This window comes from Nyctereutes procyonoides, unplaced genomic scaffold, assembly GCF_905146905.1.
Source record: "Nyctereutes procyonoides isolate TBG_1078 unplaced genomic scaffold, NYPRO_anot_genome, whole genome shotgun sequence".
Classification (NCBI taxonomy): Eukaryota; Metazoa; Chordata; class Mammalia; order Carnivora; family Canidae; genus Nyctereutes; species Nyctereutes procyonoides.
This window is the reverse complement of record NW_026575139.1, coordinates 43,401,078-43,414,965: the sequence shown is the minus strand read 5'-3', so window position 1 is coordinate 43,414,965 and position 13,888 is coordinate 43,401,078. Positions and strand designations below refer to the sequence as shown.

At 36.2% G+C, this 13,888-nt stretch overlaps 1 protein-coding gene across 2 annotated transcripts in view; it reads right to left on the bottom strand.

Annotated features, from left to right (window-relative positions):
• The window catches only part of DDHD1 (DDHD domain containing 1), a 108,588-nt gene that overhangs the window by 25,535 nt on the left and 69,165 nt on the right, over positions 1-13,888 (bottom strand). For both annotated transcript variants that reach the window (XM_055304210.1, XM_055304211.1), the window contains one exon: positions 7,891-7,997. In XM_055304210.1, coding sequence (XP_055160185.1) covers positions 7,891-7,997 — 107 coding nt within the window. The remainder of the gene's footprint in view (positions 1-7,890; positions 7,998-13,888) is intronic.

Genomic DNA, 13,888 nt, shown 5'->3' with positions numbered 1-13,888 from the left:
AAAGAATAAAGGCAGGGGGCAGCCCGGGTGGCTCAGTGGTTTAGTGCTACCTTCAGCCCAGGTTGTGATCCTGGAGATCCAGGATCAAGTCCCATGTTTGGCTCCCTCCACGGAGCCTACTTCTCCCTCTGCCTGTGTCTCTGCCTCTCTCTCTCTCTCATGAATTAATAAATAAAAATCTTAAAAAAAAAAAAAGAATAAAGGCAGGCATCTTTTCTTTTCTTTTTTTTTTTAAGATTTTACTTATTAATCATGAGAGACACAGAGAAAGAGGCAGAGACACAGGCAGGGAGGGATAAGCAGGCTCCATGCAGGGAACCTGATATGGGACTCGATCCCAGGACTCCAGGATCATGCCCTGAGCCAAAGGCAGATACTCAACTGTTGAGCCACCCAGGCATCCCTTCACCATCTTTAAACCAACTATATGAGCAAGCAGTTTCAGAGATTTAAAAAAAAAGTTCCATGCAGATTCCAGTAAGACTTCCAAAGAGCCCCTTCAAAATTTTCCCTTCATTGAAACTTACTCATATGCTATTCTAAATTTTTATACCTTACAGTTTTGAGCTATAGTAAATTTTACAAAAAGAATATCTGAGTTTATGCTAACAAGTGTGCTAACATATATATTATTACATCATGCATTTAGACAAGAATAATGTAATAAAAGACCATTGTATGATTGAAAAGAAAGCTAATGTTGATCTATTCAATATTCCAAAATTCCCATTAAGTTGGCAATATGGATGAGTAAAAAATTGTGTGTGGCTGGAAAGCAGGACTTTTTAAGGCTTAAGGTTAGCAATGTGGAAGTATCTTAAGTAATTTTTCTTTGTAATACTTCTTCCTTTGAAATTTAGCTTTAATAAATATTAACTGAAATATTCCATAAAGGCAGAAAAATATGTTTGCTTATTATACAACCCATACTGGGCCCTGACCTAAGTTTTAAGGCAGTCCTTCCTCTCCTCTTCCTATCATTGCTTGCTACTATTTGATTATAAACTTCCTGCTTGACATTAATTTAATTCCTCATTTCAGTACTTAATATGCCAGCTGCTACTCTGACATACAAATATTGCTTATACGTTACTTCTATTTTCAGTTTTGTTATTTCGTCTCAAGAGGGAACTAGCTTCCACTAGATTTTACTGAACAGTTTCTACCTGCTGAAAATCATTTGAGCATTCGTGCTTGGCAGGATTAGCAGTGACATGAATGAAGGCATGGTGCTCTCTCTTGATTGTTGGCACCGAGGAATCCTACAATACAATACTGAGGTCTGCTTAAAGCTACCAAAAGCATGTGTTGGGTCTGATGAGATACATTCAGCCAATTAAGGAGGAGAAGAACAGGAGGAGCTGCTAGCATGTGGAAGGGTGATAAGCCACCTTTTCTCTAGGGAGAAATGCAAAGGTTTTATTTTAACTGGACATTTTAATTTTTTTCTTGGGAAAAGCCAACTCCAACTTTCAAAGTGCATCAGAATCACATGGAGGGCTTGTTAAAGACAGATTGCTAGGCTCCATTCCAGAGGGTCTGATTCAGCAGTTCTAGACACCGCATTTTACTGCCTTAGTGGCAAATGCATATAAAAACCTTCTAAGACATGGGTTGTAGATAATTCCAGTCAATGCAGTTTGAGGAGTATGCAGTATGATATGGATTACAGGTTCTGCTCAAAGGGAGCTACAGTGTAATGCTTTGGACTTAGCTTTGACAAGAATATCAAGTAATTCTTAAAATTTGTATTTTTCTTGATTTATAATCTACATGAAAGGAGGTGCAGCAAAAGCTAACTTACAGATAAATTCCTTCGAAAGCAACATTTGTTAATAGTTCTTACTTTTGAAGTTCTTAATTTTAAGACTCACACCACATAAATCTAGCAACACTAAAAGACAAATACTTAAGTACTCTGGCAATCTTTTTGTTTTAGAATACCACCTCCTCATTAAAATTTAAAAATTGAAAAAAAAGGGAAAAGGTCTACCAGTACCTCTACCAGTGATTAACCTAATTCGTATCAAAAAAAATTTTTTTTAATTTTTTTATCTAATTATGATAGGCACACAGTGAGAGAGAGAGAGGCAGAGACACAGGCAGAGGGAGAAGCAGGCTCCATGCACCGGGAGCCCGACGTGGGATTTGATCCCGGGTCTCCAGGATCGCGCCCTGGGCAAAGGCAGGCGCTAAACCACTGCGCCACCCAGGGATCCCCGTATCAAAAAATTTTAAAGCATTTCTCATTATATGCAATACTTCAGCAATCATTATATGGATAATAAAACAAGGGTAAATATCTAAGACAGAGAAAGTCTATTTGATGTTAAAATACTTCACGGTGGAATGAAATACAGAATGGACAGTTTCTGAAGACCTGATGCTTTCATCTGTTTTAATTATCATGTACTTGAACAGAAGTGGTCTTCATGTTTCCTTATGAGAATAAATCTAGATACGGTAGCATTTTTATTTTTTAAATTTTTTTTATTTATTTATATTTTTTTTAATTTATGATAGTCACACAGAAAGAGAGAGAGAGAGAGAGAGGCAGAGACATAGGCAGAGGGAGAAGCAGTCTCCATGCACCAGGAGCCTGACGTGGGATTTGATCTCGGGTCTCCAGGATCACGCCCTGGGCCAAAGGCAGGCGCTAAACCGATGTGCCACCCAGGGTTCCCTGGTAGCATTTTTAAACTTTGTCCATAACTTACATATACAGGAATGTTTGTGTTCTAAAACATTATGATTTTAAAAGCCAAGTTTTAAACAGTTGTGTACTACCTCAAATGGTTTTATAAATCACTCAGCAGCAAAAGGAGAAATCCATCTCTATTTTGTGTACAAAAAGTCTACTCTAATTAGGGCTTTTTTTTTCCTCCTCCTCCTCGCTGATCCAATTATATTTTCCCAGGTATGATCCCTTTGTGACCAAGTATATTCATTTGAGATATATGAAGATTAATGATACACCCTGTGATATGAATTTTACTAGCTCTACAATATTATCCAATCAAGTCAGCTAATCTCTTACGTGGTAGGCAAATTGATGGCTTTTCAAAAGCTTAAGAGTTTTTTGTTCTCAAAACTGCTGCTTACAAGTTAAAATTTATGAAAAAAAAATCAACCCAAAAGGAAAAAAGCCAGCAGTTTCCAGAGAAAATCCAAACACACAAAGTATGGCTGAAAAATATTAGTCCTTCTTTGTCCTTCTCCCTGTTTCAGGAAATTTTAATGAGAAAAAGAAATTTAGAGAGTTTTAGTCATATACATCAGTTGAATGATTTTTCAAGGAACACTGACAAGAGATGGCCATGACCATTCTCTTTAAAATTCTTCAGTTTTAAAAATCACTGGAAAGAGAGTTCAGATGCACCCAAGATGTCATTGCTTTCTCTGGATTTTTCATGTTACTTTATTCAGAATTAAAACAAGGGCCAAAGGCTCTCTGATGATATCTCTATAGTCAGGATTAGTTTCCTTTTTTTAATCGGTTGTTGGAAAGTAAGACCTGAAAAGTATTAATTGACACACAAAACTTTTCCCTTAACTATGGGCTTTTTAATGATTACTGGCACAATCACTGATTAGGGTCCTCCCAGGAGTATCTCACAATCTTCAGTGAAAGGGGAATTAAAAGAGATTATCTAATTTAAACTGCTGTGAAGGTAGGAGTCCCTTCAGTGGCATCCCTGAGTAAATCACTCAGCATCCACCCCAGTGAGTATCTCTACTCTAAAGTGGTTTTTAAACTTTTTTACTTTTGTTTTTTAAAAACTTTTTTCCAGTTTATTGTGATATAATTGACATATAACATTGTATATGTACAACATAACAATTTGATATATGTATATATTGTGAAATGATCGCTATAAATAAGTTTAGTTAAAATCCATCACATTATTTACAATTTTTTCCCTTGAGACATTTCTTTTTTTTAAAGACACCTTTAGTTACAAAGTTCATTAGTAAACAAACATGTTCCATATTTTCTATCACTGATCCTTATTCACTTTCTAGAGTTAACAGAATAAGTCTATTCCTTTCTTTTCTTTAATGAGAAACCTTGAAATACATAAAGACAGATATATAATTAATCACAACTGGAGACTCTAAAGAGGAGGAATTGTACTGGGAACTTTATATATACATTACATCTTTAATCCTCACGACACCCGTTATCAGGTAGGTACCCTGTGTCCATTTTATAAGTGAGGAAGCTGAAAAAGTGAGAAATTTCATCTAAGGTCACACAGCTAGTTAAATGGCAGGTTTTGAAGGGCATCTATTTTAATTCCAAAGGCTGAGTGAAAGAGATAAAAAGGCTCTTTCATATGCCTATCAAGTAAACCAAACAAGGTTCATTCAACAGGCACGATATAATCCTAAAGAAGTCCTGATTGCTGTTATTTATCACTTCTTCCCTTAGGAAACATACACTGTTTAAAAATAATTAATCTAGAATGGGTAACATCACCCTGTGCTAAATGAGTTTTGATTTGCAGAATCAGCTTTCCTTTTTTAAAATTAAGAACAATTTTTGCCTGCTTCTCACTAAGTTTTCTTTTGTTTTTCACAATACCTTAAGCAATGTTTCCCAAATTTCCCTGATGGTATCACCTGCGGAACTGTTAAAAAACACAAATTCACAGGCTCTACCTCAGATCCACTGAATCAGAATTTCCAGGGGGGAGACCTTGGAAACCATTATTTCCTCATTTCCTTTTTTTAACTTTTTACTTGGAAATAACTTCGAGTTTAAAAATGTTGCAAAAAAGCCCAAACTACAAATATCATCCATATATCCTTTACCAAAGGTTTATCTATTGTTAGCTTTTTATCCTGTTTATCATTCCTTCTATTCTATAGCACACACAATCATGTACATTTTTTGGTGAACCATTTGAGGATATATTACATATGTCATTGTCTTTTACCCCCTAAATACTCCAGTGTATATTTCCTAAGACTAGGGATATTCTCTTCCATACTCAGAGTGTAGTAATGAACTTCAAAAACTTACTTTGATATAACATTTCATCTATTTTTTTTTTTTAAGATTTATCTATTTATTCATGAGAGACACACAGAGAGGCAGAGGCAGAAGCAGGCAGACTCCCTGCAGTAACACGATGCGGGACTCGATCCTGATCCTGATCCCGGAACTCCAGGATCACGCCCTGAGTGGAAGGCAGACGCCCAACCGCTAAGCCACCCAGGCGTCCCAACATTTCAATCTAATTTGAACTACCATCCACATCTTGTCAGATGATCTAATAATATCTAGTACAGATTATGGTCTAGGATGAGACAGATGTTGGATTGAGCTAGGTGTCTTTTTTAGCCTCCTCCAGCCATTCTTGTCTTTCACGGTATTTACATTTGAAAAGAACACAGTCCCATTCTTACTTTATTTGAACTTCTTCATTCTGTGTTTGCTTGATGTTTCCTAATGACTGAAGCACTGCATAAATGATGCTGTGTCCTCTGAGTGTCCCTCAGGAACAGCCAGGAAAGGTGTTGCCTAATTTCTACACTCTATACCTGATATATTTTTTTTTTAAATAAGCAGTTTATGAGGATATACTTTAAGACTATGCAAATATCCTATTCCCCATCAAAATAATATCCTCAATTTAGCACCCACTGACAAATCTTGCCCAAGGCTCTTTTACCTAATCCTATTACTATAGCTACAAAATGAGGATTTTCCTCTGGCATTCCCTTGAGTTTTCAGAAAGCCCTTGGCATTTACTATAAGCATAGAGGCTTTCTCTTCCATTTGCTTCTTTGTAATTGATACGAATTATGAATTTTTCAGTGATTTATAACTCATTATATATTGTCCTTATATAATTGATGGAAGCCTAGTTCTTCTCAGAGGGTAACAACAGGACTAGAGACAGAGATCTGGTTGCTAGATGTGCTCATCACACTGAAGTATCTTTGCTTCTTGGCCTTTTCAATGTACACAGGTGGGAAATATATACATGTATATATACAAATATACACTTAAATATATACTTACATATACACACATTTATGATTTTCAAAATCATAAATTCACATGAATACCTTCAATTCCAATGACTTCTATGAGGCTGTTTTTTGTCTCTGCCATCAATGAGTACCCCAAATAACTTTTAATTACGGATGTTTGGGAAACACTGCTCAAGAATGATGATGAATTGCAGCCACAAGTTCTCTGGTGCTTTTTCCACAAAATTCAAATGGATTAAAAGACAAACTAATTTAAAACACTGGGTGTTCTTGGGGAGCTTGGGTGGTTTAGTTGGTTAAGCATCTGTGTCTGCCTTCCACTTAGGTCCTGATCTGAGTCCTGCAATTGGCCCCATTTCCCTGCTCAGTGGGAAGCTGGGGAGCCTGCTTCTCCCTCTGTACCCCCTCCCTCAAATGAGTGAATAAAATCTTAAGAAACAAACAAACAAAAACCCACCACTCTGCGTGTTGTCTATTTCATTTATCTTAGTTATCAGTTCCTTCTTTCTACTGAATATGTTTTATTCAATTTCATTCTGTAGATAACTATTTCTGGAGATATGAGAGTAAAATAGAAACTGACTACTTTTCTCTTTCCAGATTTTCCTGTTATTAATGTCAATTTACAACTTTTTTTAAAAAAGCTCTTACTAGTTTGGAGGATGTGCCTCAGTACATTTTACCCTTAAACATTCAGGATACCTTCTTAGAAATACTACCAACCATATATCTGTGTCTATAAGGTATACTTATGGTTTATGAATGTGTGTTACATGCTTTCAGCCATTCTCTTTCCTTTTCTCCTTCTCTTACTGATTTCACTTGCAATACTTATTGTTCAATTTCCTAATCTTTAGGGTGTATATCCAACGATGCCCAACATAAACTATGAACGACTATGAACATGTATATTATTAGTATTCTACTTCATGAGCCAGGCCTTCCCTGTTGGGCTAGAATGAAGCCCTGTATAGATTGTTTTTACTGTTTTTGTTTATTGTACTTTCTTATACTGTTATCAGTCAGAACAAAGCAGACTTTGCCCCATACTGGTACATGACAATGAGGGGATATAGAAAGGAATGGCGGAAAAATCCTGAGGGAATGGCAGCCCAAAGAGAAGGAAGTTCTGTGGCAATTAACCTAACATACTTCTGTACATATGCAAGGGATATCCTGAGCGAAGTGAGGGATATTCTGTTCTTAATGAAGGGATCGGAAATGAATTGGCTTGGAACAACACAGAGCAACTCTACTGGTAACTACTCTTTGTATCAGTTTCTTCATCTTTTGAATGAGGATACGAATTATATCTACCTCATACGGTTTTTATGAGATTTAGACAAGCTAACACATTAGGTAATTAATAAGGTTATTCCTATAAAACAATTCTTTTTTTCTTACCAACAAAGTGACAACATGTATTCAGTAGAGTCTCTCATCCCCCTGAATAAAGTTTTACTCTTACCCAACCCCCCAGGGTTATTTCTGTGATGCATCAGCAACATTATTAATTAAGAACTAGAGGAATCCACTATAGAAATGACACTATAAAAGCAAGTCTTTGACAAACAAAAAACTTGAAATTTCTTAAGCGTCTAACTTTTTTGTGAGGACAGTAATTGTAGATATTATTAATTTATGAAAACTGGTATTTTTCAAAGAGCTATTTATTAACCAATTTCCTACTTCCAATATTATCCATTTTATTAATGTGTAGTTTGAAGATAATTAAATTTACTATTAAATACAGGCTATTTAGAGGTTAATGGATTCCTATAAATTATCATTTGCTTGTAAAAAAGTGCATAAAATTTTAAAATTTGGGATATATGCTATCACTCTAAAAAAAATATGCAACAGCAACAAGATAATCAAGATACTTACTTCATCTCTATAAAGTGGGCTAGTGTAATACATTATGTCCATTGCACTGCTGTTCAGCATATCCCTTAAACCTCGTACTTTGTCTGGAGTAATGGAATCAACAGTGTCTACAAATTTAAAAAAAGAAAAAATTAAACTTATAGAAGATCTTTGTTTTAGGGAAAAAATAAATTGTGAAAAAATTACATTCTCCAAAACAACGGGTCTTTAAGTTCACATTTACATATTCAAGAGTGGCTTTGGATCTAATGAAACTTCCCTTCTTACAAAATGTTGCAAAAAAACCCCAAACCAAACCAAACCCACAAACAGTAAAAGACTAAAGGGAACATGGGAAGAAAAGGAACATTAAGGATGAAAGCCATGATCAAATCTGTAAAGATTTATCATTTTTTCCCTATATATTGGCTTTTGCATGACAATCAGGGATACTCAGAGCAAAACCAGACCATCTGTATTCTTTTTTTTAAAACTCCATCTGTATTCTTGAACAAGTGTTAAGGAATACGATCTTACTCTTCCTGTACCTGTTTCTCTGTTTCCTTTCTCTTCTTCCTTGGCCTCTGTACTTTGGGCCTGGCAATACCCATATGGAATGCCCACCGCCACCAGTGGCAAACCAGTAACAAATTATTATTATTTTTTAAAAGATTTTATTTATTTATTCATGAGAAACAGGGAAAGAGAGAGGCAGAGACACAGGCAGAGGGAGAAGCAGGCTCCATGCAGGGAGCCTGATGTGGGACTCGATCCTGGGACTCCAGGATCACACCCTGGGCCAAAGGCAGACACTCAACCTCTGAGCCACCTAGGCATCCCCCAGTAACAAATTAAAAAGTTTCCCTACACTTCCTACACTTTACATATATCTCTCTTCAGTGAACCCAAGATCCTATGGGCAAGAGCTGCCAAATTACAAATATGTAAACATGATAAAGTTGGTATAATTCACTTTTGAAAAAAGAAAGTCATGTACACTACACTGCACTGCAAACAATTCAGCATTCCTGGATTACAGCTAACCCGTGAAAATTCTACCTTGGGAAGCTTATTCTAGGAAACACCTAATAAAGTGATCAGAGATGCAGGAAACTTTGAATTTCTTACAGAAATACAAAGAAGCCCTATATAAGGATGAATATCATAATATGAAAAGCACAAGGTGGGCAGGACAAAGCTTATATTTTTAGTATAGTGTAGTTTATCTTCCAGTTTTTCACTGAATTGTTTTTATTCATCCCCTACTTTAATACAATCTAGTAACGACTGGAAGACAATGACTCAAGCAAAAGCTAGAAGTCTTTTCAAAGATGTAAAGGATGTGGGTAGCGCAACACATTTATAGCCTATGCCTATTTTTAAATTGTAAAAGTGATAGACGTGACTACCATGCTGATACAAAGAACTTAAATGCCATTTTAATGCATTTCCCAAAAAAAGTTTTTACTGTGAAATACACATACAAAGAAGATATTTAATATATACATGCATCTGAAAGAATAATTTATATATGGGAAAACATGTTTCTGTCACCTAGCTTAAAAATACTGACAGTATCTCTAAAACTCACAGCATAACGCTAAATGATTACATGCCTCTCCCTAAGTAACTACCAATGAGAAGTTTGTGCTATACTCTTGCTTTATAGACTTACATGTTCATTAATATTAATAATTTTAGCCAATTCTAGAGCATTTATTATGTGCCAGAGCATAAATATTTTATTTCATTTTGTCTGTTTCTGAATACTATGTAAATTGAGTTACTGCCCATGGCTCATATGGCCCAATACTATGCTTCTGAGATTCATTGATGTTGAGCCATATAGCTATAACCCACTCATTTTCACTGCTGTATACTATTTCATATATATCTATCAATGTACTCATTTTCCTTTGAAAGACATTTGGGTTGTTTTTAGTTTTTGCTAATATAAACTATGCTCCTAAGAACACTGTTGTATGTCTCTTGGTGCATATGTGTAAGAGTTTCTTTAGTATATATACATCTAGGAGTGAAACTACTGTGTCACAGGGCACACTCACATTCAACGTTACAAGAATATGTCAAACCATCTTCCAAAGTGATTGTACCAATTCACATTTCCATCAACAGTCAATGAGAATCAGAAGTGCTGTATATCCTCACCAACATTTGGTATCATCACTTTCTTAAATTTTTTCCTAACTGATGAATGAAAGGTATTTCATTGTGGTTTAATTTGCATCTCCTTGATTACTAGAGAGATGTACATTTTATATATGAAATTGTAAATTAAATATATTATAACACACACGTGTATGTGTGTCTGCCTATCTATCTCCATTTAGGTTTCCTATTCTTTATTCTGGATATTAGACTTTGGTGGTTATATCTGTTGTTCTGTTGCAACATGTTTTCCATTTGCTGCTTTTCTTTTTCTTTTTTTTTTTAATTTATTTATTCATGAGACACACAGAGAGGAAGAGGCAGAGACATAGGCAGAGGGAGAAGCAGGCTCCCATGGGGAGCTCTATGTGGGACTCGATCCCAGGACCACAGGATCGTGCCCTGAGCCAAAGGCAGCCGCTCAACCACTGAGCCACCCAGGGGTCCCTGTGGCTTGTCTTTCATTTTTTATGCTATTGCAAAAAAAGAAGTTCTTAATTTCAATCTAATCAATTTACCCATGTTACTTTATAGTTGTGTTTTTGTGTCATATTTTTTTTTTTTGTAATACATTTTAAAGCCCTGGCTTATATGTTTGATCTTCTGGAATGTGAGGTAGGAATGATTTTCACTTTTCTCTCTACAGGGTAACTGGTTACTAAGCACCATTTATGGGACAGGCCATCCTTTCACCCGTGATCTGTAATGCTGGCTCTATGATAAACCAGGTTTCCAAACTAAACACAGATCCATTTGAGGGGTCTCCAGTCTGGTATACTGATCTGTTTACCTAACCTGTGTCAATCTAAATCTAAATTATCTTATATACAAAAGTTAAAAAATAGTCCAGTTATCTACAAGGATATGACACCCTCTCCACTCTCTTGTTTTGTATCTTGGCTATTTTTGGGCCTCTGATCTTCTACATTAATTTTGGGATCAGCTTGTCAAGTTTTATGGAACTCTATTGGGATTTTGATTGAAAGTGCATGGAATCTATAGATCAGTTTGAGAGAAATAATATCTCTAGTATATTGAACCATCCAATCTACAAAAATGATCTTTGTATATATTTAAGTTGTACTTAGTATCCTTTAAATTATTTTCATTTTTAATATAAATATACATATTTTATTAGATTTCTAGGAACCTTGTATTTATGCTACTTCGAATTGTCTGTGCTGGCATATAGAAATACATTTATTTTTGCATATAGATCTTTTATTTCACAACCTTGTAAAAAATCTTATTAATTCTAATAATTTTTCTGTAGATTCTTTTGTATATTCTGTGTAGACAACCCTCCCTTAAGCCCTCTAACCACTAATCAGTTCTCTGTCTCTACAATTTTGCCTCTTTTAGTATGTCACATAAACGGAAGCACACAGGATGCCTGAGCTGCTCAGTTGGTTAAGCATCTGCCTTTAGCTCAGACTGTGATCACAGAATCCTGGGATTGGGCCCCTCATCAGGCTCCCAGCTCAGTGAGGAGCCTGCTTCTCCCTCTTGCTCATGTTCTGTTAAATAAATAGAATCTTTTAAAAAAAATGGAAGCACATATTATGCAAACTTTGAGACTTGCTTCTGTAATACTGTGATATACAGCTGACCCCTGTACAACAAGGGTTTAAACTGTGCAGGTCCATTCATACATGGATTTTTTTTTTTGATAAATACAGTACAGCACTGTAAATGCAGTTTCTCTTCCTTATGATTTCCTTTTTTTAAAGATTTTATTTATTTATTCATGAGAGACACACACACAGAAAGAGAGAGGGGGGGGGCACAGGCAAAGGGAGAAGCAGGCTCCATGCAGGGAGCCCGACATGGGACTTGATCCTAGGTCTCCAGGATCACACCCTGGGCTGAAGGTGGTGCTAAACCACTGAGCACCCAGGCTGCCCTCTTATGATTTCCTAAATAACACTTCCTTTTCTCTAGCTAACTTTACTCAGAATACAGTATATAAGCACATAACATAAAACATTTGTTAATTGACTATGTTATCAATAAGGCTTCTGGTCAACAGTAGGCAATTAGTCACTAAGATTTTGAAAAGTCAAAAGTTATACGCAAATTTTGATTGTGTGTGGGGTGGTCAGTGCCCTCATCGCCACACACATTTTGTTCAAGGACCAACTGTAATAAGAAACATGTTTGGTCTTTGTCTGGTTCTTGGCACAGGGTTCCTAAAACCCTCATAATTTCCTGAGGGGTGAAAGAAGTATCTTTTATTACTCATAATAAGCCTCTTTCAACTGCACCTGAGTTTGTGTTAGTAAGGTGATTCTTGGAGGATGGGGGCTGATTCACAGAGAAACCAACCATGTGAAATCATGTGACTAGAGGGTTGAACTTTTTGTACCATCCCCTGACCTCTGTAAAGGTCTTGAGATTGATCTTGAGGTCAATTGCCAATGATTTAATCAATTATGTCTACACAGCAGAACCTCCATAAAAACTCTAAACAACAACAGGGCCTCAGGAGCCTCCAGACTGGCAAACCCATGGAAGTACTGGAAGGAAGGTGCACTTGGACAAGATATGAAATTACTGTATCCCTTCCCCATACCTTGCTCTACATAGCTCTTCACCTGGCCTTTTATTGCAGCCTTTGTTAACACTCTTTCAAATTAGCAAATGTGTTTTAAACTAGTGAATGTAAGTAAATGCTCCCTTAAGTTTTGCGAGCCATTTTGTGAATCTGGTAAATTATTGAATCTTAGGATGGAGTCACAGGGACCCCTTCCCCCAATTTATAGCTAGTCCATCAGAAGTACTAGTGACAATCTGGAATGTCTGACTACATCTGAAGTGGGGGGGCAGTCTTGGGGACTGAGTCCTTAATCCGACTGCACTCTCCTGGAGAGTTTGTGACAGAACTGAGTTAAATTACAGGACACCCAGGATGGAGAAATGGTTGGTATGGGGAAAAACCTTCATACTTTTGGTATCAGAAGTATTGAGAATAGGGCAGCCCCGGTGGCGCAGCGGTTTAGCGCCGCCTGTAGCCTGGGGTGTGATCCTGGAGACCCGGGATCGAGTCCCACATCAGGCTCCCTGCATGGGCCTGCTTCTACCTCTCTGCCTGTGTCTCTGCCTCTCTCTCTCTCCGAATTAAAAAAAAAAAAAAAAAAGTATTGAGAATAGAAACCGTGGTGTTTTAACTTTAGTTTTTCTCACTCACTACCATGCCTTTGATAGTCTATCACAGTAGTTTAAACCTTATAGAATATTAGAGATTCAGTTTTATTAAATGTTAATTCAACCATGTTGTCTACATTCTTGAGTAGCCTGAAAAATTTATCTGGGTAAATGGGAAAAGTCCAAAAGGTAGTATTTCTACACTAGAACCTTATATATGAGCTCCTGCTGCTGAGAAGTCTTCTTTGGTCACTATTATTTTTTTTTCAACTTGTTAAAACTTTGGATACTATTTTGATTTATAAGCTATAACTGACAAAGTAGGTATATTTCACAAAAATATGCGAAATTAAATGAGAAACTCCATGCAAAATGAACTATGGAGTGCCAGGCACAGAGTATAAGCTCCACTAGTGATATCGTGTCTAGAACACTCATTTTCCAGATTATGCAAATCACCAACTGAAACATGCTATTCTAATGGTTTAAATATTAAAAGGTCACAACTTTGTGCATATTTTAGCTAACACCTCTTTATAAGGAAGCAAACAAAAATGATTTTATTTAAACAAATATACTGTATAATTTCCCTATGCTAGATTATAATTCACCAGCCCAGAGAATGCAGGAACCACTAAAAGGAAACCAAAAACCTGAGATTTTATCTTCCAAATATAGGAAAAGAAAACTATTAGAAAGAAAATGT